This window comes from Drosophila melanogaster, chromosome 2R (assembly GCF_000001215.4).
Source record: "Drosophila melanogaster chromosome 2R".
NCBI classification, from domain to species: domain Eukaryota; kingdom Metazoa; phylum Arthropoda; class Insecta; order Diptera; family Drosophilidae; genus Drosophila; species Drosophila melanogaster.
Window position 1 is genome coordinate 8027924 of NT_033778.4, and position 24156 is coordinate 8052079.

Genomic DNA, 24156 nt, shown 5'->3' on the forward strand with positions numbered 1-24156 from the left:
GAGGGTGGAAAACCCGAAACTAAAAAGGCGAGTACATGGTACATTTAGATTATATTTTCGGCCGGATGGCAATTCCCGTCGTAACTCCAACATACATATATTCATACATACATTTGTGGGTGGCAGGGAGCACACTAGACTGCAATAATAGAGATTTTCTTTCTGGCCGCGGGCTCCCCATTGGAGAGGCAGCCGTGTGCGGTGGTCCCTTTGTTGTTTGCGGTTGCCTTTTGTGTGTGGCGAGTGGAAAGCCTTTAAAGCCTGGCCAAGCGCGCATCAGAAATGGTATTTAATTGCCTTTTAATTGTTTTCGCAAAGCGAATTCGAGCGGCCCTAACGGTATGCGTATTTGGCCTAATTACACCACCGCTCGCTCTTTCAACGGCTCTCCTGGCGCCTTGGTGCGCAAATTTTGTCATTTAATGGACCACTGGGCGTGTGATTTGATTGCGCCAGTGACACAGTTAGCCGGAGCCACTCACTCACTCACTCAGTCACTCACCACGGGGAAGTTGCTCATCCTCCCGAAGTTGGATATTTTGATTAGCACCGCAAGCGAAATTGTCAACAATATGACATTATACGGCGTGCTCCAAGTGAACCCCCAAATGAACGAAAATCCGCGCTTCGTTAGGCAATTCAAATGGGATTGCAATTGCTTTCTGGCCTTCAGAAGAAAGAAGAAGAGAATAGCTGGGGCACGCCGATTCGAAGATGTTTGTTCAACTGATTGATCCCCGGAAACATGAGCTACTCGACGTTCTCCCTTTCGAAAATCACTCAAATGTTTATTGGCCGTTCATAAAACATCGAAATGCAGTCCTTCATTTGAATATTCCCTTACCTATCTCAAATGTAGTCATAAGGAATAAATTCCTTTCATTTCTATTTTGAGAGTTATTACGTAATATTTCTGATTTTATTTAAGATGAGCTCAAACATGATTTTCTAATAATTTACAACAAAGTTATGTTAATTTCGTTTTCAGTTTCATGGTCTTTCGAAAGTGGCTTTAAAATACATATCTTTAAAATATCTACCTATATTCCTATATATTCCTTTTACGTCCTTAACAGCTGTAATTTTTCTACTCCCATGTTTTGAACTTATATCGCTGCTCAAAATGTGTGCCCCGCGGCCCTTTCGGTATTACATTTGCATTTCAGCATGTATCTGCAGCGGCTTGGCCATGATGCGATTGTATCTCTTACTCCATCCTCAATTGTGGCGCATGAAAGGTGATCGATACTATAATGAGCGTATTCAGAGGACATCGGCCGTGGCAGCACATAATGTGGCCATGTGGGAGCTGGTGCTGGAGCTGTAGCGGAGCGTGCGCTATCATCCAGCATCTGCCAGGCTGTATCTTGGTGCGAACCTGTATCTGTATCCGTATCTCAGTATGTATGTATATATCTGTGTGGCCGACGTCACTTACCCATTCACATCCATACGCGCAGCGTTTGTCGTTCACGTAATGCAATTGTCCAAAATGTTCAACCAACTACTCAAAAAGTCATCGTTCAGATTTAACAAGGTTGGTTGAGAGGGGGGAGGGGGTTAGTTTGGTAGGGGATTGGGTTGGGGAGGGAAAGAGACAAGAGGTAGAGCGAGAGCGAGGTAGCAATGGCGATGTTCGTGTGCTTGTGTTTTCACGATGTACATGCATATATGTATGTGTATGTGTGTAAGTATGTGTGCATGAGATTTTACATTGGTTGTATTGGTTAGGGTGGCCGGGGGGTGGTGGGCTGTCTCACGGGGTGGCGGTACGTTTGAAGCCCGCGGCTACACTTTTGGAAAACTCATTTACTTGTGGCATGTAAACAACTAATCTGTTAACACTCCGGACAAAAGCGCGAACGATACATTAGCGTGTGCCCTGTCCGCGCCGAACACCGCCCACCTCCAAGCCATCCCCTCCTCCTCCTGGCTATTTCCGGATCCTGTCAAACACGGAGCATGATGAAGCACCAAGACCCGACAACCAACACTACTGACAGCGCCACAATAAAAACTTTTGCTCGTGAATATTTTGCCCCATTCGACGGGCATAATCAAAAGTTCCCTTTGCCAAAATGAAAACGTGATTTTCTCCTTGGTCATATATATGTGCATATAAATGGCGGATGAGAGGGCTGGAGGTTCGTCCTGGCACAAGGATATGGCTTACAGTGAGCGAGAGTAGGGGCTTCAGAAAGGGGGAAATGGCATGGGAAGAGAAGGGCAGAGGAAGGAGCGGCGGCAGAGGTTGCCAGACCACATGGTGTCAAACATTTTGCTACACTTATACAATATGCTTCACTTACCGTGATGCGAAATCAATGAAAAGCGGATCCAAGTTTCGACTAAGTTAGATCAGTTAATTTGTAACTTTTTTTTCGTATGTGCTACCTCTCTTAAGTTATGTTGTTAACAAATAAGCGAATTAGGTTTATAAGAAATATACAGATACAAAAGAAAGCGTTTTTAACAACATGACCTATAAATGTTACGGTTTATGAAAATCTACAAGGCCAAAATAAGCATTTACTGAAGTGCGTGTGTATAAACAACTTGATATATTGAAAAACATTCATATAACCGTGCGATCTTGACTCTGGCAATTCTTTCTTCCAACTTGTATCGTGCTTGTGATCAATGACTTGACAGAATATCTTTAGTAAATAAAGACCCTCGAATTTTCCACGGCATATAAACATAATCCAGCTGATCTCGCCCCACTGTGCGGCTGTGCTCGGCTGCCCGGCTGCTGCGTTCTGCCGGGTTGTTTTATTTGATTTCTTTATCAATATCTGAGCTGCCGTGCCTGCAGCTCACCCCCTCGGTGGCGTTACCCAGCCCTACTACTGCCGCCACAACGTTCGTAACCCCTATTCAACGAGCCGTTGTTATCCTGGAACTGGAACTGCAACAGTATTAGTTGCTGTGCACCAGTGTACGTGCGACTCTTATGTACGATTCATTTAAACGAGACCCATGAAGGCGATGCCACCACCGCATAAAGGAGAAAAGGAGACAGCTGTCGAGAGTGGCGCCATTGCATGGCCGTGTGCCAGAGCGAGACGTACGTACGTCAACGAGCAGTGACGACCACGCCCACCCCGTGGTAGTGGTGCCTATGGTATGGTGGTGCGTCGTAGTATCCGTATCCGCATCTGTTCGCGTATCTTTATCTGTGTGTGCGGCAAACTGGTTGTGGCCTGGTATTGGTGCCAACTCGTTTCTGTTTCCATATCTCGGCCCGTATCTGTGTCCGCAGCTGTATCTGTATCTGTAGCTGTATCTTTATCTGTATCCGTGTCTGCAGCTGGCAAGCAGTAGCAGTGGCAGCCGGAGAGCTGAGCCGAGCCGCCAGCCAGAGTATCTGTATCTGTGGCGCGTCATTGTTGTGCTGCTACTGCCGCTACTGCCGCTGCTGCTGCCTCTGCCGATTGAGCTCCATTGCCATAGCTTCTATAGCCTCTATAGCGTGTATAGCTTCTGTGCCGTTCCCGTCGCCTAGTGGGCAGCTCAGTTACAAGACCATTATTTGACGTATTTTTTGCGCGCTCGGTTGGCCGTTTGGTTGGTCGCTCTCTCGCTCGCTGGATCGTATCGCACCACACCGAACCGCATCGGTTATATCCATTGCCAAAGGCCCCCTTTATCGCCTCGATGTGGAGCAGCAGTTGCGCTCCGTTCGTGGTCCGGGCACGGGTATCGCATTCATGAGCTGGCTCATTGGCAATCATTTGGATTCGTACGCCAGTCGAACCGGTGGCCACCTCACACATCCAGACGGCCAGATGCCCTCGATCGCGCGTGCAAAGTGCTAACCCCAAACCAATCAGTAAAACCTTATCGAGGCGGACTGAATCGAGTCGGATCAAGCCACCCAAGTGCTAGTGAACACATCAAAAAAAAAAAAAAAAAAAACGAATAACAGCCAAGGAATTGAATTAGTGACTAAACCAGTGTAGTGCCCAGCAAGATTGCTTCGTTCCGGTGGAGAATAGTATGCCAATTTGTTCACAGTGGATTCAACGAATAAAATGGCCGTTGGACCGACGGAGGGCAAACAGCCGCCCTCAGAGAGCTTCTCGCCCACGCACCACCAGATTATAGCACCCAGCCCCATCCTGGCCGTTCCAACGCTGGCCTTCTCCGCCGCCCAGGTGGAGATCGTTTGCAAGACGCTCGAGGACTCCGGCGACATCGAGCGGTTGGCCCGCTTCCTCTGGAGCCTGCCGGTGGCCCTGCCCAACATGCACGAGATCCTCAACTGCGAGGCGGTGCTCCGTGCCCGCGCAGTGGTCGCCTACCATGTGGGCAACTTCAGGTAGGAATCCGCCACACACAAAAGCCCCCTGCTTGAATGACACTCTCTGGGAAGATCAGAAAACCAAAAACCAAAAAAAAAAACAGAAAACCAGTCAGCCAGAGTCCCAGCCTCCTGTCCTGATTAACCCCGACAACCGACATCCGATAGTTTTGCACAGCGACAGCTTAATGAGGGCACAATGAGCCGCTAAATTAATAAACAATGGCATTAATTTACTAATTAAAGAACTCGCTGCTGCCCAAAGCCAAGTGGAGCAGGCTTGATTAATAAAACACCGACCGAACAATAGGTTCCACGCCAGGATCGGGGTTTCGGCTTCCGTCGCCACGACATTCTAAGTTCTCACATTTCACGGGGGCTTCTAAGACAACCGGAAACAATTCGCTCGAATGGTGAATTTTGCAATAGGCCCTCGCAAACGATGACGAAAGATTAGCTTACCCATGGTATCTCCGAGATAGACTTAGCCTTGTGATCTTCGCCTAGACGAATCGGCCATTTGCCGCGTCTCGAAGTGGGCAAAACAGGTCCCCTGGCAATCGATATCGACAATTATCCGATCGGCTCAGGCAATCACAACTATAAACGGTTGCATCAGGTTTTGCATCTCATCTGACTGCAGCTCGAGCACACGGCCGTGTAATTCGAGTATAATCAATCAATGTCCAGATACAGTACATATATGGCCTGTTCGTGCATATACTCTTACGGATCTGGCGATGCTATGCAAGTGATTTGATTGCTTTGACTTGGTAAATAAACGACTTCCAATTAAAACCATTTGACGTACTCAACCGAGCTGTCAGCACCAGTGACGACAATAAATGCTTATGAAATTGTTTCAAAATACATATGGACGCCTGTCGAGCGTCGAGTGTCGAGGGGTGTAGAAACTCGGAGGCGGGGATGGCTTTCGCAGCGGGAAGTCCCAAGTGTCCCAAAAGTCCAAAGGACCCAGGGGTGGTTGATGGGGTTGAAATCGTGATGGCAAATTCAGCGCATTAACTTTAAGCTCAACTCCGGATACTAACACTCACACTGGACCACCTCTTTTCAGGGAACTTTATGCAATAATAGAGAATCATAAGTTTACTAAGGCGTCCTACGGCAAACTGCAGGCCATGTGGCTGGAGGCCCACTACATTGAGGCCGAGAAGCTGCGCGGTCGATCACTGGGTGAGTAAGGCATTCACTTCCAAGATAGATGTCGTGATAAAATGCTGAAAAAAATATGAGGGAATTTCAAACACAAACGTAGAAATACAAGTTTAAGTTTTACTATAACACCACGAAATGTTTTCATTAAGCATATTGATTACACATATTTGTTATTTCAAATGCATTGAAAAGCGGTCGAATAAATACTAAACGTGTTTTAGAAAATCCGATCATAGTAATAAGAAGGATTAACAGATTATTTATAATTCTAATTGTATTATTGACTCAGTTAAATGACTAAAACAGAGCTTACTTTAAATTCGATACTTAAAAAGTCGTCACTGAACATCGATTCAAAGTGTTTGAACAATTTTTGATATTTAGCTAATTCTCTAACTGTATGTATTGGGTATAGACCAGTTTTTCAGTGCTTAATTATGTAATGATTATGTAATAACATATTCAGAAATTTACGCTCGTATATTTTACTTTAAGATGTTCAAACCAGTTTTACAAATATTTTTCATAATTGTTACTTGTAATATTTCTTTGATATTTTACGATGATATTTACAATCCAAGTAACAAATAAAGCAATACAATTGTTTTTGAATATATAATAGACACACTTTAAACTCGCTGTTTAAAACGATCCTTTTAGAAAAAACTTGAATGAAATCGAATAATCAGTACACAAATAGTTGATGTAAAAAAATCTCTAATGAATTGTAGCAATCAAGACAATTGTTTTTAGAGCGAGGAGTTTCAAACTCCCTAATGAAAATTTCAGAAAGCTATTGCCAGCATTTGTTCAAACAAAACTACTGTAAAATTAGACAAAAATTAAAATTATTTTAATTAATCCAATTGCAATTGAAACTTGCAGGCCCCGTGGACAAGTATCGGGTGCGAAAGAAGTTCCCCCTGCCGCCGACGATCTGGGATGGCGAGCAGAAGACGCACTGCTTCAAGGAGCGCACGCGGAGCCTACTGCGCGAATGGTACCTACAGGATCCCTACCCGAATCCCACCAAGAAGCGGGAGCTGGCCAAGGCCACCGGCCTGAATCCCACGCAAGTGGGCAACTGGTTCAAGAACCGCCGCCAGCGGGATCGGGCTGCTGCGGCCAAGAATCGGTAAGTTATCGACCATGGACCGCTTCAATTAGCCATTGGAGTTGGGAGTTAGACGGGTCTGGGGTCTGGGCCCTGGATGGGCTGGTAACCCGATCGGGGCCGGGTAAGCGGATATCATCCTCCGGAGAGTGGGTGCAGTGGGTGAGGTGGACGAGTTGGATGCCGTGGGGGGGTCGCACAGGAGCGTTTCCATTTCATTGATCCGTGCCGATCTGCGGCAGCGGTGGCGGCACCCAGTGAAGCGTTCTCGATTTCTGCTGTTTGTTGCGGTCGTCGCTTTTTGGCCACATTAAACTGACCGCCGACGATGACGATGGGTTTGGGCTTGGTTATGGGTATGAGTATTGGTATGGGTATGGATCTTGGCCTGGACGTAATGGTGAAGGAGACAACGAACAGAGATGACGATCATGATAGCGATGGTTCATGACGATGATGACAGTGTAAATGCAGCTCATGCTTCAGCTGGAAAGGTGCAACCGCTTGCGAAAATGGGCAGGAGAAGTTAAAACTCGACCAATTCGCGCGAAGTTGAAATGAAGAAGATCCGCTCGAAGTGAAAGAAGGCAAGTTAAGTGGAATGACACTGCAAGAAATCCGGATTCGGAGTCGGAGCTGCACTGGACTGGACTGGAGTCGCAGATCTGGAGTCGAAATCGTAGTCCACTCAAGTGTTTGGCTGCTCCTGCAGATGCGCAAATATTTCAAGTTCTACCTGCTCACAAAAAGAGCAAAGAGGAAAAAGGAAAAGTAAAAGAAATCGAGACAACATTTGGCATTCCTCGGAAACCTGGCAGCCCCACAGCAACACACCAACACATCCCAGAGCCGAGAGCTCCGAGATCCCATCCAAAGAGCCGTGTTTATTAAGTTAGGAGCAGCTTCGGCAGCGGTCTCGTCTCAAATTGAATGAATCTGCACAAAGCGCCAAGCGTATGGCATCGCCGCCAAACAAAATAAAATAAGTAGTATACAAATACGAATAAAAACCAGATGCGAGCGGGTCATTAGTTAAAATGATGGCGATTATTTCGCTTGTAAAGCGGCAGCAGCCACGGATACGCGGCCATTACAACTCCATCCGCACTCTATCCGCAGATCCGCCGATCCCCGATCCCCAGATCCCCAGATCCCCAGATCCGCGGATCCCAACTCGAATTTGAGGTTCGAGTTTTTGGCTCCGCGGTTTCGTGTAGTCATCGTGTTATTAAGCAGCGGCGGCACAGCAAAAGCCCCAGAGATGAGACAAAAAGGCGCACTGGCGATACGAAACACCAAGTATGGCCATATAAAAAATATGAAATTAAAAGCCGTTCATATGCGACGGCCAGACAAGACTTCGACAGCGCCAGGCGGCAGACAGGGGCGTCCTCAACGCGGCCTCCGTGGGCAGCGGAGAGGGGGTTCCAGACCCATTCTAACCGACAACCCGACCCAAACCACCAGGCGCTGACTGTTCAAGCATTGTGCGCTGAAAAATTGTTAACATTTTTGCTACTGCACTTGTGCGAACCGAATGCGACAGGCGGAGAAGTCGGAATCGCGAGCAGCAAGATGAGTTTCCTAACCGAATCTTTGCACACCCTTGCCCAGATACTTTTCACCCAAAAACAACTAGTTGGTTAAAGATGGCTAGGTTATAAGTGAGATGGCACTATTCACAATCATTTAAATCATTATTCATTAAGAGCTCTAATTCCAATGGAATAAGTGAAGAGAACTTAATGAACTGAATCCCTTGATCCTCCTTACAAAGTATCTGCTACCTTTAATAAGATACATAAAGTATTAGTATCTTTGGTTAAAGAAAGCTGCCTTAAAGCTGCCAACTCTTGGCCAGAACAGAAGTGCTCCGAGTAAGGGCATGGATATGGCAGCTGGAGCTGGGAAACGAGATCGTGAAGGCAGAAGGAGCCGCGATGTCAAACGGCTGTTTGCTGCTCCGGACGAGATGGTAAATCAATCAAATGCACAGCTCCAATGCAATCCACTCTATTAGAAAGGCTCCGCGGAGAAAGGCAGCGGCTCGGCGCGTTTCCCGCTCCCGAATTGAGTAATTAAGACATCGGAGATTGATCGACTCAACTCGACTTGAGTCGTTACGGCGGAAACTTGGCGCTGCTGACTTGTCATGCTCTGATGCCTCCAACCACCAAGTGGCCATTGCAAGTGGAGTGCAGTGCAGTCGCAGTTGCAGTTGCAAGATATTCAAAATCAAGATTGCCGCGCATTATACAGGAATTCTGGGCAGGCATCTGAATGGCCTGCCGTACCTCACAGATGCCCCAGTCATCACCATTTGTCTGATTCAGCGGAACCCTCGAGGCGTGCAATGCCCATTGAAGAGCGGATGGGAACGTAATTTATCTGGCATTACTAAAACTGGATATTGATTCAGTTATAACTGACTTTGTTTGAGAAGAATTCTAGAATTTTTTCGATTATAATACATATGTATGTACATTACATACATGAAAACATCTACCCAGATCGTACTATTGATACTTTCCTTACTAAAATCATAGTACAAATGCTTTAATAACACATCCTAAGTTGTAAAACATCAATTTCGAATGTTAATGTTAATGATACTGTCATTGCTAGTTGAATGGATTAAGAAGATTCGATGCGCCCATTAATGGCTGAGTCACAGAAGATTTCACAAATCATTGGAGAAAACAAAACGAGAAGCTTCTAACATATTGTGCAAATTCATTAAGCCCAAACCCCGGCTCGAGACTTGATTTTGATCAATTACAATTGCCACTCGACGATGCACGACAGCGATACGGCGAAACTCTTGGCCAAACGGAGCCCCCGAATCAAGTGAATAAAGTGAATCCATTCAATCCACCGAATCCGCCTCGCGCCGATGGTTTTATTGCGTGAATTACCCGGCGAGCGAAATGCGTGGCTCGTGGACAGCCACTGGAGATGGATATAAGATGAGATTCGCCCACATGCAACCAGTCATCCATCCATCCATCCATCCATCCAAGCATCTCGAGCCCAGAAGCGCTGGCCAAATTAGGAGCACAGTGGGCGTCGTTGAGCGAGCGATTTGTCCAGAACACGAAATCGAATCGTTCAGCCAACATTATTCGGGTTGCGGGCTAAGTGTAATAAAGTTGAGCACCCAGCAAATATGTTGTAAATGTCAATTATCAATCAAATCAACAAACACGCACTTGGGGACAGCACATATCGTACGATGTACAGGGACCAAACTTGAAGAGGTTTTCGTCCATCGATTCCCAGCCTCTCTCGAATTCTAATGAAGAAAGGAAGATGCAGAAGCTGATTTTCCCATCCCCATCCCCAACTCCATCTCCAACCCCAACCATTGTCAATATCCGAATCGGAGGGCCCACTTGTCCGAGCGCTCGGACAGGGCTCTCGAGAGCCATAAGTACCCATACCATCCATGCCCATGCCCAGCTCCATGCGATCGGAGGGAGCTGAACTCGGACCACTCGACGCTGTTTGCACAACACCAACTACCGTTTTCGGTGGCTTGTGAGAAAAATATACAATCAGCTCTCCAATGGGAGCAGAAGCTGAAGTTACCCAGAAGTTACACAAAGAAGAACTTGGGCCATTTATGATACATCATAGCAACAAAGTAGTCATATGCTCAGCAGTCTTATGCTCAACTTAAATGGTTATCGATACAAATATTTTGAAAACCATTAACCAAAGCAAATTTGATTTCTCTCTGTGTATTCGTATCTGAACTGCCAGAATGAGCTGAATGGAAGCGAAGCTTCAATGTCGGACACTTCAATGCCGCATAGAAAGTGTATTAAAGAAATTAATAAGAAGTCAGCTTCGAGTCATCATCATCGGCAGGCGGATGACTCTTCATCGACGGCTAGCCAGTTGGATAGGATAGGATAGGATGGCTGGATGATTGGATGGCTGGCTGGTTGGATGGCTGGATGGTTGGGCAGGCAGCATCACCGGATGTGGCCTTTGTTCACTTGACAAGTGAAAGAGGCTCGACAAATAAGCGGACAGGCGGCGGAACAGGGCACTCCGCTCCAAGGGTTGGAAGTGAAATATTCAAATGCGAGCAAATTTAAATCCCGTTTGTCAACAGATCTCCGTGGCGAGAGAAGGGGAATAAATATAAAATAAATGTTGATTGCATTTAGGAACCCTTGGGACTACAGACTGCTCTTATTGCCAACTGCTAACTGCTCGCGCCTGTCCAAATATTTACACAATTTACGGCATTCAATTTGAATTGACACAATTATTAGAAAAATACTCGAGCAGAGCGCTGCAATTTTCCGTCTGATTTTGTCGCGCTATTGACTCTGTGTTACCTACAGGTTCATTGATTTCCCCACCTATTCCATTCTAGCTGCTTTTCGGTCCTTAAGCCACATCTTTAATACCGGGCATCTTTTGTTGGCCTAGCGGATCGTGTTACTCCGCTGGCATTCTTTGCAGCCTGAATGGGTTTAAGTTCGACTCGACTCGAATCGAATTGAATCGAGTCGAATCGGAATCCCCATCTTCTGACATGAGCCGATTAAGGAGCATTTCAATGCATCTCGGGTTACTCCGCACAGCCAGCTCCTCCGACTGGCCATGTTCAGGCGGGTAATTACATACGTGTCACTTCGGTTAGGTTAGGTGCCACAGGGTATCCGATTTCACTCAACCCTTTGCCTTTGCCCTTGTCCTTGCCCTTGTCCCTGTCCCTTGGCTTCACATTCGCCGTAAACCTCTCGCTGGCTAGTCAATTGTGTGGAAAATGTATATCATATTCGTGCATCCAAGTTTTCGGTTTCTCGGCTCAAGCCGAGCGTGCCAAGTTCCAGCAACTCCAGTCGCTCCATTCGTGCGTGAAAATGGCCTTGAGTCGCCCGTGCCAAAAATCTGGCTACCAGAAGCTCTCGCAAGGATTCCAGCATCGTGGGCTTTGGCTTAAGATTTCATCTCATCGACCCAATACTATAATACGGGCTCAAATTACCATTTCTGAGAAGTATAATAACCAAACCTTTTAAGATTATTAATTCAGATTGATGTGTCATAAGTAACCTTACCTATGGGAATCGTTTTAATAAATATAATTCTTTATTTTATATTTGGATTACATTATATTCATAAGACATGGTTCTGACAATCAAGTGATCCCGTTGCTCAATTAATAATTTTATCTTTGGTACCCATCTATTGTAGAAAATCATAATCCACTGCCTTACAACTTCAATTAACCATATCATATAAGCGAAACATTCGGGAAAAGAGAATCAAATACCTTTCTCATCGAAACACCATTTTGTTCTGGTAAATCGAAGTAAAAAGTTAGGAGACTCTAAGCTCCTCCCTTAAAGGTTTTCATGAGCTACTTCTAGAGTTTCACCTCCCAGACCCACCACACACAGCCATATATGTCCAAGTTCCCATAGTTAGGTTCCAATTACGAGCACCCAAATCCAATAGCTGAGAACACAAAAAACGAGCCGATAAAACCTTTCTAATCGGAAAGCCCTTTTTTGAGAAGTATCCCAGCAGCGGGAAGTCCCGATCTCTTGGCCAGCAATTCATCGGACTGTGAGTGATCCATCAAGTTGGCACATTAGGCAACTAAACGATTTACTGCTCCCTCTGAGACAAAGGGCCCAGAAAGGTAGCCGCAGATACATTTCGCAGCTCCAACTGAGTCGCGGTGGTGGTGATGGTGGTGATGTTGGTGGTGTCCCTGCTCCCGCAACCAGGGTGCCCATGCCGCTGGAGCACCATTAATCACACAACACGAGCCGCTCCAGGATCTCGGGGGCAGCCAAAGGCAGCCAGAAGGGGAACAAATTGCAGCAAGTTGAGCGAATCCTAACCGATAATTATGACATTGCAGGAGTCATGGCGTGATGGCAAATGATGATGTATATGAGAATGCTCCTCCGCCCATTGCTGGCCAGGTTGGGATCTCCTGCCCGCTGCCGGTGTTAAATCCATGGCGGCTAATCAAGTCATCTTCTGTTCAGATGGCGCGCCTTTTGTTTTCGCCACAGACGATTTATCTTAAGCATGTGTGAAAGTTGTGTCAGATTTATGTGCTTCCCCCCTGCTCCTTCGAGCCCCCCGTTGCTCCGGAGGCAACGACAAATGGGCCGCCTTAATGGGCGTTTAGCCGCGGCCACTGCAACTGTCCAGCATCAACTAATTAACGATGCCGACGATCCCGATCCCGATCCCGATGCCGATGCCTTGATGTCTTCATCTGGCGCAGAGAATGGCGTAGGGAAGGGCCTAGGGAACGTCTTAAATTCTATCAGCATTATTCGATCAGCTACGGCTTTTAGCTAAAGTTAAACATTTAAACACTATAAATTCACTCCAAAATAGCCCTAACAGGCCAGATAAAAGGTCTGTCAAGAGAATGTTGAAATACTGACCCTATAATGATTAATATACTTTTAATACCTTTGCTGGACTAGTCAAGGCAACAAGATTTAAAACTTTCCATTTACATTATTTTACGTTTTCCAAATACTTACAATTAGCTGAATGTTTAATGTGGAATTTACACATTGCAAGAGCATTGCTAGCTCGATAAATAAGGTCAAGCTATAGTTTTATAAATTATATAAATTATATAGATTATTAACATATTCCCTCCGCTTCCGCCTATTTACAGCATCCAGCATAGCCAGAACAGCTCGGGAATGGGCTGTCGGAGCCGGCGGGCGGACGGAGCTGCCTCACCAACGCCGTCGGACAGCTCCGACTCGGACATCTCACTGGGCACCCACTCGCCGGTGCCGAGCAGCCTGCAGCTGCAGCATAGTCCGGGCAGCACCTCCAACGGCGCCAACGACCGCGAGGAGAGCTTGAGCGTGGACGACGACAAGCCGCGGGATCTGAGCGGATCGCTGCCACTGCCCCTCTCGCTGCCCCTGCCGCTGGCCTCGCCCACCCACACGCCGCCCCAACTGCCGCCGGGCTACGGGGGCGGGGCGGGCGCAGGACCCGGAGGACCTCTGACCGGTCCGGGCTGTCTGCCACCCTTCAAGCTGGACGCGGCCACCAGTCTGTTCAGCGCCGGCTGTTACCTGCAGAGCTTCAGCAACCTGAAGGAGATGTCGCAGCAGTTTCCCATCCAGCCGATTGTCCTGCGTCCGCATCCGCAGCTGCCGCAGTCGCTGGCACTGAACGGCGCATCCGGCGGACCGCCACTGCATCACCCGGCCTACGCGGCTGCCTACAGTGTGGAGTGCGTTCCAGGTGGTCATGGACCACCGCATCCGCCGCCGAAGCTGAGGATCAACTCCCCGGAGAAGCTCAACTCCACGGCAGTGGCGGCGGCAGCATCCGTCGGAGGAGGAGGTGGCAACCAACACCATGAGCCCACCACGACCGGCTACCATCACAGTGGCCAACTGATGCTGCATCGGCCCTTCTCCACGTCGCCGGAGCTGAAGCACAGTGCTCCCGAGATCACATGATATCAGCGGGTCTGAGGTGTCCACCTGTAACCCCACCCAGACTAAATCAACAACCCCAAACCGAAATCCCAAATCCCAATCCTCACAAGCTCCGAAGCACTAAGGCCCAGCTATTCAGATTGTTTCAATTGTATTTCTAAGTTAGCCCGTAGTTAAGCGCATCCCAGCGGCGGAGTTCGAGCAATATTCGAACCGGAACTGTTTCCTATATCATGGCCCATAATTACCATACCTTTACCTATACCTATACCTATACCGTTATCCAGCAGCAGCAAATCGCAAGCGTCGCACACTCACTCTTCAAAGATAGCCATTTAAGCCGGATGGAAACTGAGATACAGATTTAGAGCTAATACAGATGGCGGTCCCAGTGGCCCCAAAACTGAAATTGAATTCGAGACGTTTTCATTCTAATTTTGTGTGTGTGTACGTATTTGTAAATAGAGTTTAAGTATGCAAATCATAGAGCTTACGTATACAATTAGATTGCAATAAAACCGAATGAACAGTTAAGAATTTGAATCATTATACAAAAATGCGTTCTTTCTTTTGAGATATAAGGTGGGAATCGAATCAGAGTGAAAATGATTATATTTATATGAATTTCTGTATTAATTATTTTCAAATGAATGGTAATAGCTCCTTATGAATATCCTTACCAGCTAATTAAAATCGAAATGAATATGAATATTTCAAATATATTAGTTTTTGGTCGTTCATAAGTGTAATGTGGGAATAATTTAAAGCTTACTTATATCAATTACTAAAATTACTAAATACCGTTTGAACCAATGTTTTTATGACCAGAATATGCTTCTGCCTAAAAATCAATAAGCAAGAATATAAATGTCTGAATGTCCTGCACATTACATAGCTAACTTTCTTTTCTTCGAAAAAAAAACACAGACTGCTGGGTAAACAGTCGGTGGAAAGTGGAAAAACTGCAAGGGGAGAGGAACATTTCCTTTCCACGGGCTGATACTCCCAACTATTCATCTGCTGCTAATGTTGCTCCCGCTGTTGCCATTGTGTTCCCCGATGTCTGTTGATATTTTGAAATAAAATATCAGTTTCTGTGTAAACAGCCACAAGTCCGAGGGGAAAGAACAACATCCAAGATCGCTGGCAGTGGCAGGGCCAGTGGCAGTGGTAGCCTCTCACTCACTCCAGCCCAACTGAACTGGGAACTGAGCACCGAGATCCGAGGACGGAGGAGAGCACAGAACCCAGAACCGAGCCGATGGCGTCGGCGGATGGCGCCAGCGATGACATGTCCGGCCTTGCCATGTCCTACTTGAGTGGTTTACTTAGCTGCCTTATGAAAATATCCAATGCTGTGGGCAAACACACGATGCATCCACATTCACATCCAGCACAACCGAATCCACAACCTCTCACCGAAAATGCAGCGAGATGAAAAACTGACGCGTCACTGTCACTCACACAAATGCACCACATCATCGTCATTATGGGCTCAAAAGTCTTTCCGATCTTCCCTGGGAACAGACTGCCTTTATGTAGATGTACATATATACATTTATCGAATATAGAATCGTTCCAGCAACACAAGGAAAAATTTGGCAGTCGAAAAAACATAATTCGGCTATAAGGAGTTTGATATATATAATAGTCTCTTGGAGTTCAGAACAAGCTTGTAGGGCTGTTTAAAAGTATAAATAATTAGCATTCAAATCTAAAGTTCTTGTAATGATCAAGTGTTTGTTTTGTTTGTCAAGTTTTAGTTTAGTTTATGCATGGCTTTATACTAGACTTGGATTTCATATCCCTTTGTCTTTTTTGCGAAGTTATATAATATTCGTTAAGCTGCATCTGATGTATTTCTCTCAGTGCCTGAGTGTGCGATCTAATCTGGTGCCAGCTAGCGCCACAGACTCACTTGCCCGGATTGATGGGCCAAACGTGGATGGATGGATGACTGACTGACTAGTTGGATATAAGTGCTTCCTTTTTCCAACAAATTTTCGGCTCAAATTACAAGGTGAGACTGGGGGCCCAAGGTGGCATCCAGATGAGAGGTGGGCAGAGGGACAAGGGAACACGACCACGACTGTGAGCATGTGCAAGTTGTCAGGCCGTCCGACAGTCAGCGAAAGAAACACTTGAAGGCGCAATTATCAGTAGCTGGGCACCGGGCGCATTAAGTATACGCCGCATTGTCAGTTAATTTTCACTGCAGCCATTTCGGCCATTTCATGTTTTATTTTTAGGCTAGTCGACTTGAGTTGAGTTGCTTCGCATCGCGTCGCGTCGCCTCATCACCGTCATCATTATGCATGATGTGACACTTTTGACCCTGTTTCCTGCAACCCTCCAATTTTCGGCGTCGTCTGGAGTTGGTATTTGGATTTGGTTTTGGATTTGGCACCGCATGCTGGCCTGGCCTGCGTACTCGGAATTCGGAATCGATAGGCGCTAGACGGACGCCATATGGCTCCAATTAGCTGGGCCGACCAAGTAATTGATTTTACACTTGGCCAGCGCGGGAATGCGTCATTCGAGGTCCATTTACCAATTACAGGAGCCCAAATGCATCGCCCCAACGGGGGTGGCTCCTCATTGACTGATTGTCTGATTGACTAATTGACTGGCTGGCTGATTGACTGATTGACTGATTGACTGTCGTGTCTGGCCAAAGCTCCTGTTGTTGTTTTATCAAATTAATGCGTTGTCGCCAAATTTCGGCCGTCGAGGGTTGCTGCCCGTAATTACTAACGCCACGGAGCAGTCAAACAACCTCGGACTGTTGTGGTTGCATTTACATATTTTACAAGACGACTCAATTAGGTTAACCGCAGAATGAAAAGGCCCGGTGCAAAGGTTTACGTATTTCAAATTGAGTTTATGCACCCTCTGGCCAAATTCTTTTTCTCCTTCCTCCTTCTCACCTCCCTCCATCCCTCACTGCCTTATTTTTTGTCAATTTGTCCGCAGCACCCCCCCTGCACCATCCTCATCACGTTCCATGGGTCGTCTCGCCTGGCAATTGCCATCCAGCAACTTCCCGAACAAAGAACTCGCACAGTGGAGTGCCAACTCATGGTGCGTGCACAAAATATTTGGACAAATTCACTTTCCAAAGTTATTAGTTAGCATGGGCTTGCATAAATTATGAAATTAGATAAGAAGCCAGTTGGACATATTGCTTTTATATTTAATTTAAAGGCTAACTCTTAATTCATTCTTCTATGTAGGAATTGCTCATTAATTATGAACATATTATAATTATCAACTTATGCGTAGTTTATCCCAATCTATGTCCAACTAATGTGAAGATTTATTAAAAATATCACTAGTTAATTTTTAAGGACATCTTGCTCCACTGTAGCAAAGCTTATCGACAAAGGCAGTGCAAACACACATAGACAGCGAGCGTTTACCACAATATAAAACATTTAACGTGCCCATCTTTAAATCTTTTGACTGACATTTGCTCACTTTTACAGTGGGGATGATCAGTGGTGATGGGGAGGCGGGGGGAGGTCCGAGGGGTGGCACAAACGAACCCCATCATTAAGTGCGTAAATGTACTGTAAATAGACAAACGCGCTTTGAATAAAATTCACCCAAAAGAGTTGCATTGTTGCTAGCCTTTCGAGTGGGTGGAGATTACGATGGAGGTGGTGGCGAGTGGGTGGGTGGATGTATGGATGGATGGATTGATGGAGGGATGGAGTGGATGGCTGGCGGGTTAGCAATGCAAATTCCCTGAACAAACAGCCGTGGAAACCGAGAAAAGCCCATCCGCGCCCATCTGTTCATCTGACAATTGTGAACAGTCAACAAGGCGAATCAATAAATGAAACTTTATTATGATAATTTGTCAGAAGAAGAGAACACAGAGAGAAAAATCGATCATTGAAGAAATATACTTGTTTTTTTCTTAAGATATTTATACACGGTCAAAGTTTACCTTTGAGCAGAGAAGTTATTACAAATATAAGGGTTTGATTCGATGCCATGGTTTGTTTATTAAAGATTTAGTTTTCAGTGCATCTGGTGTGTGTGTGAAAGGGTTATTGTCTGGTGGTTGTGCGTGAACTTTGTCAAAATATTTGCAGCATTAAATGAGCAAGACAAACACTTCACACATGCTCAGCGTTTAACCCTTTTCCTTTTTCATTGTGTGGGAAATTCCACTTGCAACTCCAGGCAGCTCCAGGTTTTGCGCCTCCGCCCCTCCCCGCCCGGAGGCGTGGCTGTGGGGCAAGCAAGGACTCTTAACAGCTTCACTAATGAAATCCACTACCTTCGGTTCCGAATAACTCGACACTCGTACTAATTGTCGCCCAGGAGTTTCAATGAAAGGTGAGTCGCCGTCTCAGTCGCTTTCCCTTTTGTCGTCTAATGAGATTTGCCCCGCACAGAGCCATCGATACATACATACAATTATATATACATACCTCTATATACCGGACTCCAGATGAGGGAGTCAGGTTCGCATTCGCACTTGGATTCGGGGATTCGGAATCGGAATCGTGTTCCTGCGAAAGGTGCACATCATCGGACAAAAGGAGGCGTCGATGCGTAATTCATAAGAGCATTGAAAAGGCATCAGCCAGAGCTACAGTAACAAAGTACCCGGGTCTCTATCGCGTTGATGTCTTTATCCTGGCCCGATCCCAATGGGCGTGGCCATATTGTGGTCGTGTCTCGGTGCTAAAGAGACTCGCCTCCATTGCGATCTGGAGCTGGAGTTCCACTCCCAGACCGAGCACCTTTCCCATTCCCTCGGATTCGTATTCGAGTTCGGATTAACAAAAGCACTCAGCCAACTGATTCCGATTCTGAAAACATTTCCGCTGCCATTGTTATTGTTTCTCTAGCCCACAGACCGCATGGATTTGGAGATTTGGAAACGGATTAGGGAAGCGGAGAATGCATTAAATGCTCTGTCCATAATATTCATGAGCGTGGCCCTGGGATGGCTGCAGATTTTCCGGCGATTACTGGAACTCCGTGTAAACGGTTTGCGCCTAGATAGCATCGGTCGACGGTAAAATGTGACCAATTTCAGGTTGGATGCTGTTCCTCTGAAGGGATAACTTGGTTGGGAAGATAGGGATAAGGCGGGATAAGGCATTTTAAAGGCATCAAATTTGATATATACATAGTATGACTTATTGTTTACTATTTTATAGCCTCAACTTCTTTGCTGATCAACTGTGGTGATAGGTAAATCCTGGCGTAAGAGCAATTTTCTCATATAATGAAGAGCTAAAAAAAGGAATCAAATGTGTATTCCTGTCAAAGTTTTGAGTGTTAGGAAATCGTTGTTGTTGCGCATCAATTTTAAACCCTGAATGCATTCTGCAATTGTAAGACTTAATTCGAAGTGCATTAACTTAATCGGCCAACGGCTTCCTTCATTCGAGCTAATTAAACTGAATTGCTATTCCAATTTTCCACTTGCATTCAGGGTTTAGCCCTGGGACCATCATCATCTCATCAGGGGCAGCTGGAAAATTGAAAATTGGGGCTGCTGGCCAAGTGAGCTTTCCATAGGAATCGTCTCGATGCGGCTCTCATTGTGCGGAGATTGAAAAATCGTATTGAATTACTGAGACAAAAGTGTAATAGGGCTAGGAAAATTGAAGTTAAATCAAAATCCATAATGTTGGCAAATGTGTTGTTTCCATTGTCTTCCCCGGTCTACCCCGATTCCCCAATTCCCCGATTCCCGATTGAATTATGAATTAATAAAGATGTTCGCCCGCAGGCTAGATTTCGGTTACTCCGGCCGAAAGACAAAAAGGGCAAGTCAACCCCTGTGGCAAAGTAGATTTTGGCTTTTCGGTTTTTGGCAAACACGCAGCCAGCTTACAAATCCGTTACAACAACATTGAGATTGGGATGTGTGTGCGGTAACTTGAGGATGCACTTTTCCACTGCCCTTTTATTGGAAGATAATTGGGTTCGGAGATGAGCAGGGCAGGATCTAAGCGAGCAGACAGGCGTAAAGTTCGCCCAAACTCGCAATTCAATTGAGATTCAAATTCACTTACCCCAGCCCATCGCAACCAGGTTCTAGTATTTCAGCTGGCCGACCCGGAGCACATCGCCACCACCATAATCCCCGCTCGCACCGCCCTCATCCCGTCCAGAGCCATTTGCAACCCAACGCATGTCTAAGGCTTTTGACGTGTAAATGTTATCTCTTTTACAAATTAAGCCAAGCTTCCCATTCCTCTGACCTTGTGGCGGATTTCCATCCACATGCCCCATGCCTCGTATATGCCACATACATGAGTACTCCCACGACCTCGCTTCATGCCACCAACAAAAAATGTCCAACAATTAAATGTAATTTGAACTCACTGACATGAGCTTGTGTGATTCTGGATGGTGTGCGTCAGGGGCTGGAAACACCAATTTCGGGTGAGATCGACTAGAAGTCGGATAGATAGTGTTTGATAATCGCGTCCCTGACAATTATTTTCGTACGGATTGAAGCTTTCAATTGGTAGATAAACAAGATAATTGCTCGAAAACATGATTCCAATTGGATGCAATATAAATTCTTGTTTTCTGCGATTTTTGTTTAAATTAATTGTTTAATGGAATTTCTTTCTATTCGACGAAGCTGGACAGTTAGGAATTGAAGTCATACTGGGATAATAGAGTTGACATATTTACTAGGGTCAGGATCTTAAGCCGAGTAAAACGGACCACCTCCGTCCGTATGAACTTCGATATCTCGGCAACTATGCAAGTTATAAAGATTGAGCAGATTCCAGAAATGCCTAGTTTCTAAAAGTGTTTTTATGCCAATTTCTATCGATGTTTCAAAGAAAAATGTTGAAACTTAATGCTCGCAACTGTAGCGTTCTCTCCTTTTACCACGCGTTTTTTCTTATATGGATAATATTCTATCCATATGAGCTTAGTTATTCAAGATTATGACCCGCTTCCCTTCAAAAGTATCGAATGTCAAAGCCTCATTGAGATATTCAATAATTAGTAAGGTAAATCTCCCTCGAATCGAGCCTCCTTTCGGCCAAGTTAGCTTTAAATCGGTTTAGGCCCGCCCGCACACACTCGCCCACACAGATGCAGGGCATATATTCGGTCAATTCGGATGCCAATGGCAACAATTTGTGACCACAAGGAGTCAGGGGAAGTGTGAGTAAATTGGTAAGCTCTACACTGAGAGAAGAATTGTTGGAGTTTAACTGGAACTTTAAAATTATTATAGAGCATCTTCTAGACTAAGCACATGACTATACACATTTTAGAGATGTTTTAACTTAAACTCCACTACTTTCGCCTAAAGCTTTATAGAATATTTTTTTGCATTTTCGACGAGGTCTCTTCCTGATGACGTCATTTGCACGGTCGAAAATCTTGTTCTTTGTCTCGCCGACCTCAAGCCCCATTTAAAAATCCATCTGCATTCCGTTTGTATGTGTCTGTGGGCCTTATGACACGTATGCCAAATCGGCTTAAGGGCAAGTTATCGGCATTTGAAAATAAAAACACGCGCATTATCAACACCAAGCAGAACAGAAGGTTGATATATATGTGGCAGTGCACTGGGAGAAATGGATCTTTGATTTCATTTGCCCGGATTTTAAAATCAATTATTATGAAGCAAAATTGGCGCAAGACAATTGAATCGTAGCATTCCAATTCTTATTACATAAATGCATTAACTGTATATACAGTATTGTTTTACAATTAAAAATTTATTATTATAGCATTATTATTATTAAAACACTTTGTAACTATCGATTCTTGACTATATTAAAAGAGCAGATACCATTCATTTTGAGCGTAACTTGTTTAATTGAAAAACCATGCTTTAATGAAATAAAAAATATATGTTTATTATAACACAAACAAAATGTAGTGGGTATGAACTTCAAGTGAAACGTCCCCGTTTTCTGGCGGTGTATTCTGTCGGCTGCATTCAGCATTCCGGCTGAAAACGAGGATGAGGATGTCAAAGCCACCGTCTGTCTAGCTGTCAATGCGTTTTCCATTTGTCGCCTCTAATGACACACATATTTAGGTGTTAATCGCCTCATTGGAACGCTGGCAGGGGATTTGCTCGCATTGTTGTCCGTCGGGGATCGGAGAGCGGAGATCGTGGATCGGGGATCGGAGGAATCCGGAGTCGGTCGCAGGGTAAATATTGATGCTGCGATTATAACCATTGATGCGTTCACAATGGACTTGCCGGGCATTATCCTTAGCCGATCAACCAGCCATCCAGCTAGCCAGATCCCTGCTCTCCACTCCGCTCGTCGGGCGATTAGTCGTGACCGGGGTTTCAGTCAATGTTTTGGCTTTAAGGCGCATTATCCCCTAAATCGCAAACAAAACTGCAAACAAATTGCCGCAAAGCGGGACCCCCGAAACAAGAAAAACACACCGATTTGAGGCGAGCAGAGAGGAGCGGAGCATATGCTCGGAATCCGGATCGGCATTCGAATCGGGAGGGTATCTTAGGTATTAGGAAATGGCCAAATGGCTTCCGCGGCAGAGGAAGTGAGCTGCCAATGATACGATATATCCGACCAGCCGACTGAGTCTCACTTTGATCTGCAAAAAAGGTGTTTATTCTGATCGGGGTTGTTTAATGTGATCCTGTTCCGTCTGTTCGAGAAATTAGTTCGGAACTTAAATGGGTTTCTTCTGTATTAAAAAATACACAAGAAGGGCAAACAGAATTTACGGTTTTTATCTCTATATATGCTTTAACAAATCTTTCAATGTTTACAAACATGGAGAAAAAGTAACATCCTTTTTTTTGGAAATTAAAAAAACAAATTTAAGTTTTACACCAACTAAAGACACATATTAATATACAAAAAAAATTAAAGAAAACCTCATGAATGGCTATTGTTTAAGAGCCAATTAAAATTCAGTGTCTGTTTAATATTTACAAATTTAATTTATAAATAAAACTGACCGTCGGAATGTCATCTCTCATCATTAAAGTTTTTAGTTATGTTAAATTCAACAGCTTATGCTTGCTTAACCAGACCAAAAGATAGGTAATTCTTTGGTAGTTACAGAATGTTTCGTAATATCCAAGCGAAAATACAAAATCCCTTTTACCGTTTCAGGCAAATAAATGAAGAACTCTATTAACACTATATATTCATGTATGGGAAACATGACACAGGCCTGACAATTATTTTTAGAACGTTAGCTCTTCTTTTAATTGGAGTATATGCTAAGCTGCCATATATACACACGCACAACTGGGACCGCTGATATGTGACCTCACATATTGTTTCTATTAAAAAAAGGTCTTTCATTCGCATTTGGTAACCAACCCCTGTCAGCCAGATAAATGTATCTGTTATGATATGTATATACAACGCAAACTGCGCCGGCGTCAGCATTTCAGTGAAGTTATGCAACCGTTTCAACCACTGTGCTGTTGAGAAGTTTTGATTGGTGAATTGCCAGTCAACCAATCCTGAGATGTGCGGAACACTGGAGCCGTGTCATCAGAATAGGAGAGTAAATGGTATATTTTGGGATATGTGCAAATCAGATTGAATGAAAATAAATTACATCTGTTTTTAGATGCAGAGTAAAGACATTGTCAAACGTCTTTTAAATATTAATAAAGATACACTTAATTGTATGAGCCTGATAAGCTAAGTTGTAAAGTAATACCTTATGTGAAACTACCATACATAAAATTGATTAGTATGTATTATCGTTATCTCAAAAACAAGCTATCATAATTATTTACAAATTAGTAAATTTAAATTTAAATTTTAGTTGCCAAATATGTAACTTATTCTAAAAAAATTGAAACAAATTTTATTTTTCTAAGTTTTTAAAGATTTATATGAAATGCAACTGGTTCAAAAAAAATGAAACAAAACGTTCACTCACCTTTTATTCTCATCGAAAATTTTATTTCTACCGCATTAAACAGGCGTTCACAAGCGGTGTAGTTAACATCGTCAAGCAGTGCCCTAACAGTGGTAAATCAGCTTAACATAGGCGAACTGCTTTAAAGTTTCCGCAAGCAGTTGGGATTTAGATTTTTTCAACCGTTAGCGGATAACGGTGGCAAAATGAAACATATTTGTATT

At 44.7% G+C, this 24156-nt stretch overlaps 1 protein-coding gene and 1 long non-coding RNA gene across 5 annotated transcripts, besides 1 other annotated feature; one reads left to right on the forward strand and one right to left on the reverse strand.

Annotated features, from left to right (window-relative positions):
- Positions 1–1005: 1005 nt before the first annotated feature.
- On the reverse strand, positions 1006–2012 carry lncRNA:CR43724 (long non-coding RNA:CR43724). 2 transcript variants are annotated; one of them, NR_073857.2, is made up of 2 exons: positions 1439–2012; positions 1006–1384 (listed from the first exon to the last, which is right to left on the reverse strand). It is a non-coding gene; the product is annotated as a long non-coding RNA:CR43724 (long non-coding RNA). The 2 variants fall into 2 exon arrangements; NR_124461.1 differs by having other exon boundaries at positions 1439–1510.
- Positions 2013–3359: 1347 nt separating this feature from the next.
- Optix lies at positions 3360–14606 on the forward strand. 3 transcript variants are annotated; one of them, NM_001273864.2, is made up of 4 exons: positions 3360–4321; positions 5382–5500; positions 6368–6617; positions 13270–14606. In NM_001273864.2, exons 1-4 carry the CDS (start codon positions 4035–4037, stop codon positions 14090–14092), a joined length of 1479 nt encoding a protein of 492 aa, NP_001260793.1. In that variant the 5' UTR covers positions 3360–4034; the 3' UTR covers positions 14093–14606. The 3 variants fall into 3 exon arrangements, with proteins under 3 accessions (NP_001260793.1, NP_524695.2, NP_724640.1); NM_079956.3 differs by having other exon boundaries at positions 3670–4321; NM_165584.2 differs by lacking the exons at positions 3360–4321; positions 5382–5500; positions 6368–6617 and adding an exon at positions 13061–13193.
- A 6130-nt stretch (positions 14607–20736) lies between these two features.
- Positions 20737–20824: a mobile genetic element.
- The last annotated feature ends 3332 nt before the right edge of the window (positions 20825–24156 follow it).

Bases quoted from the DNA above. Each gene is read 5' to 3' on its own strand.
- Optix (NM_079956.3), top strand. From the start codon at position 4,035: ATGGCCGTTGGACCGACGGAGGGCAAACAGCCGCCCTCAGAGAGCTTC. The intron at 4,322-5,381 runs GTAGGAATCCGC...ACCTCTTTTCAG, and splicing joins TACCATGTGGGCAACTTCAG to GGAACTTTATGCAATAATAG. The intron at 6,618-13,269 runs GTAAGTTATCGA...GCCTATTTACAG, and splicing joins GCTGCTGCGGCCAAGAATCG to CATCCAGCATAGCCAGAACA.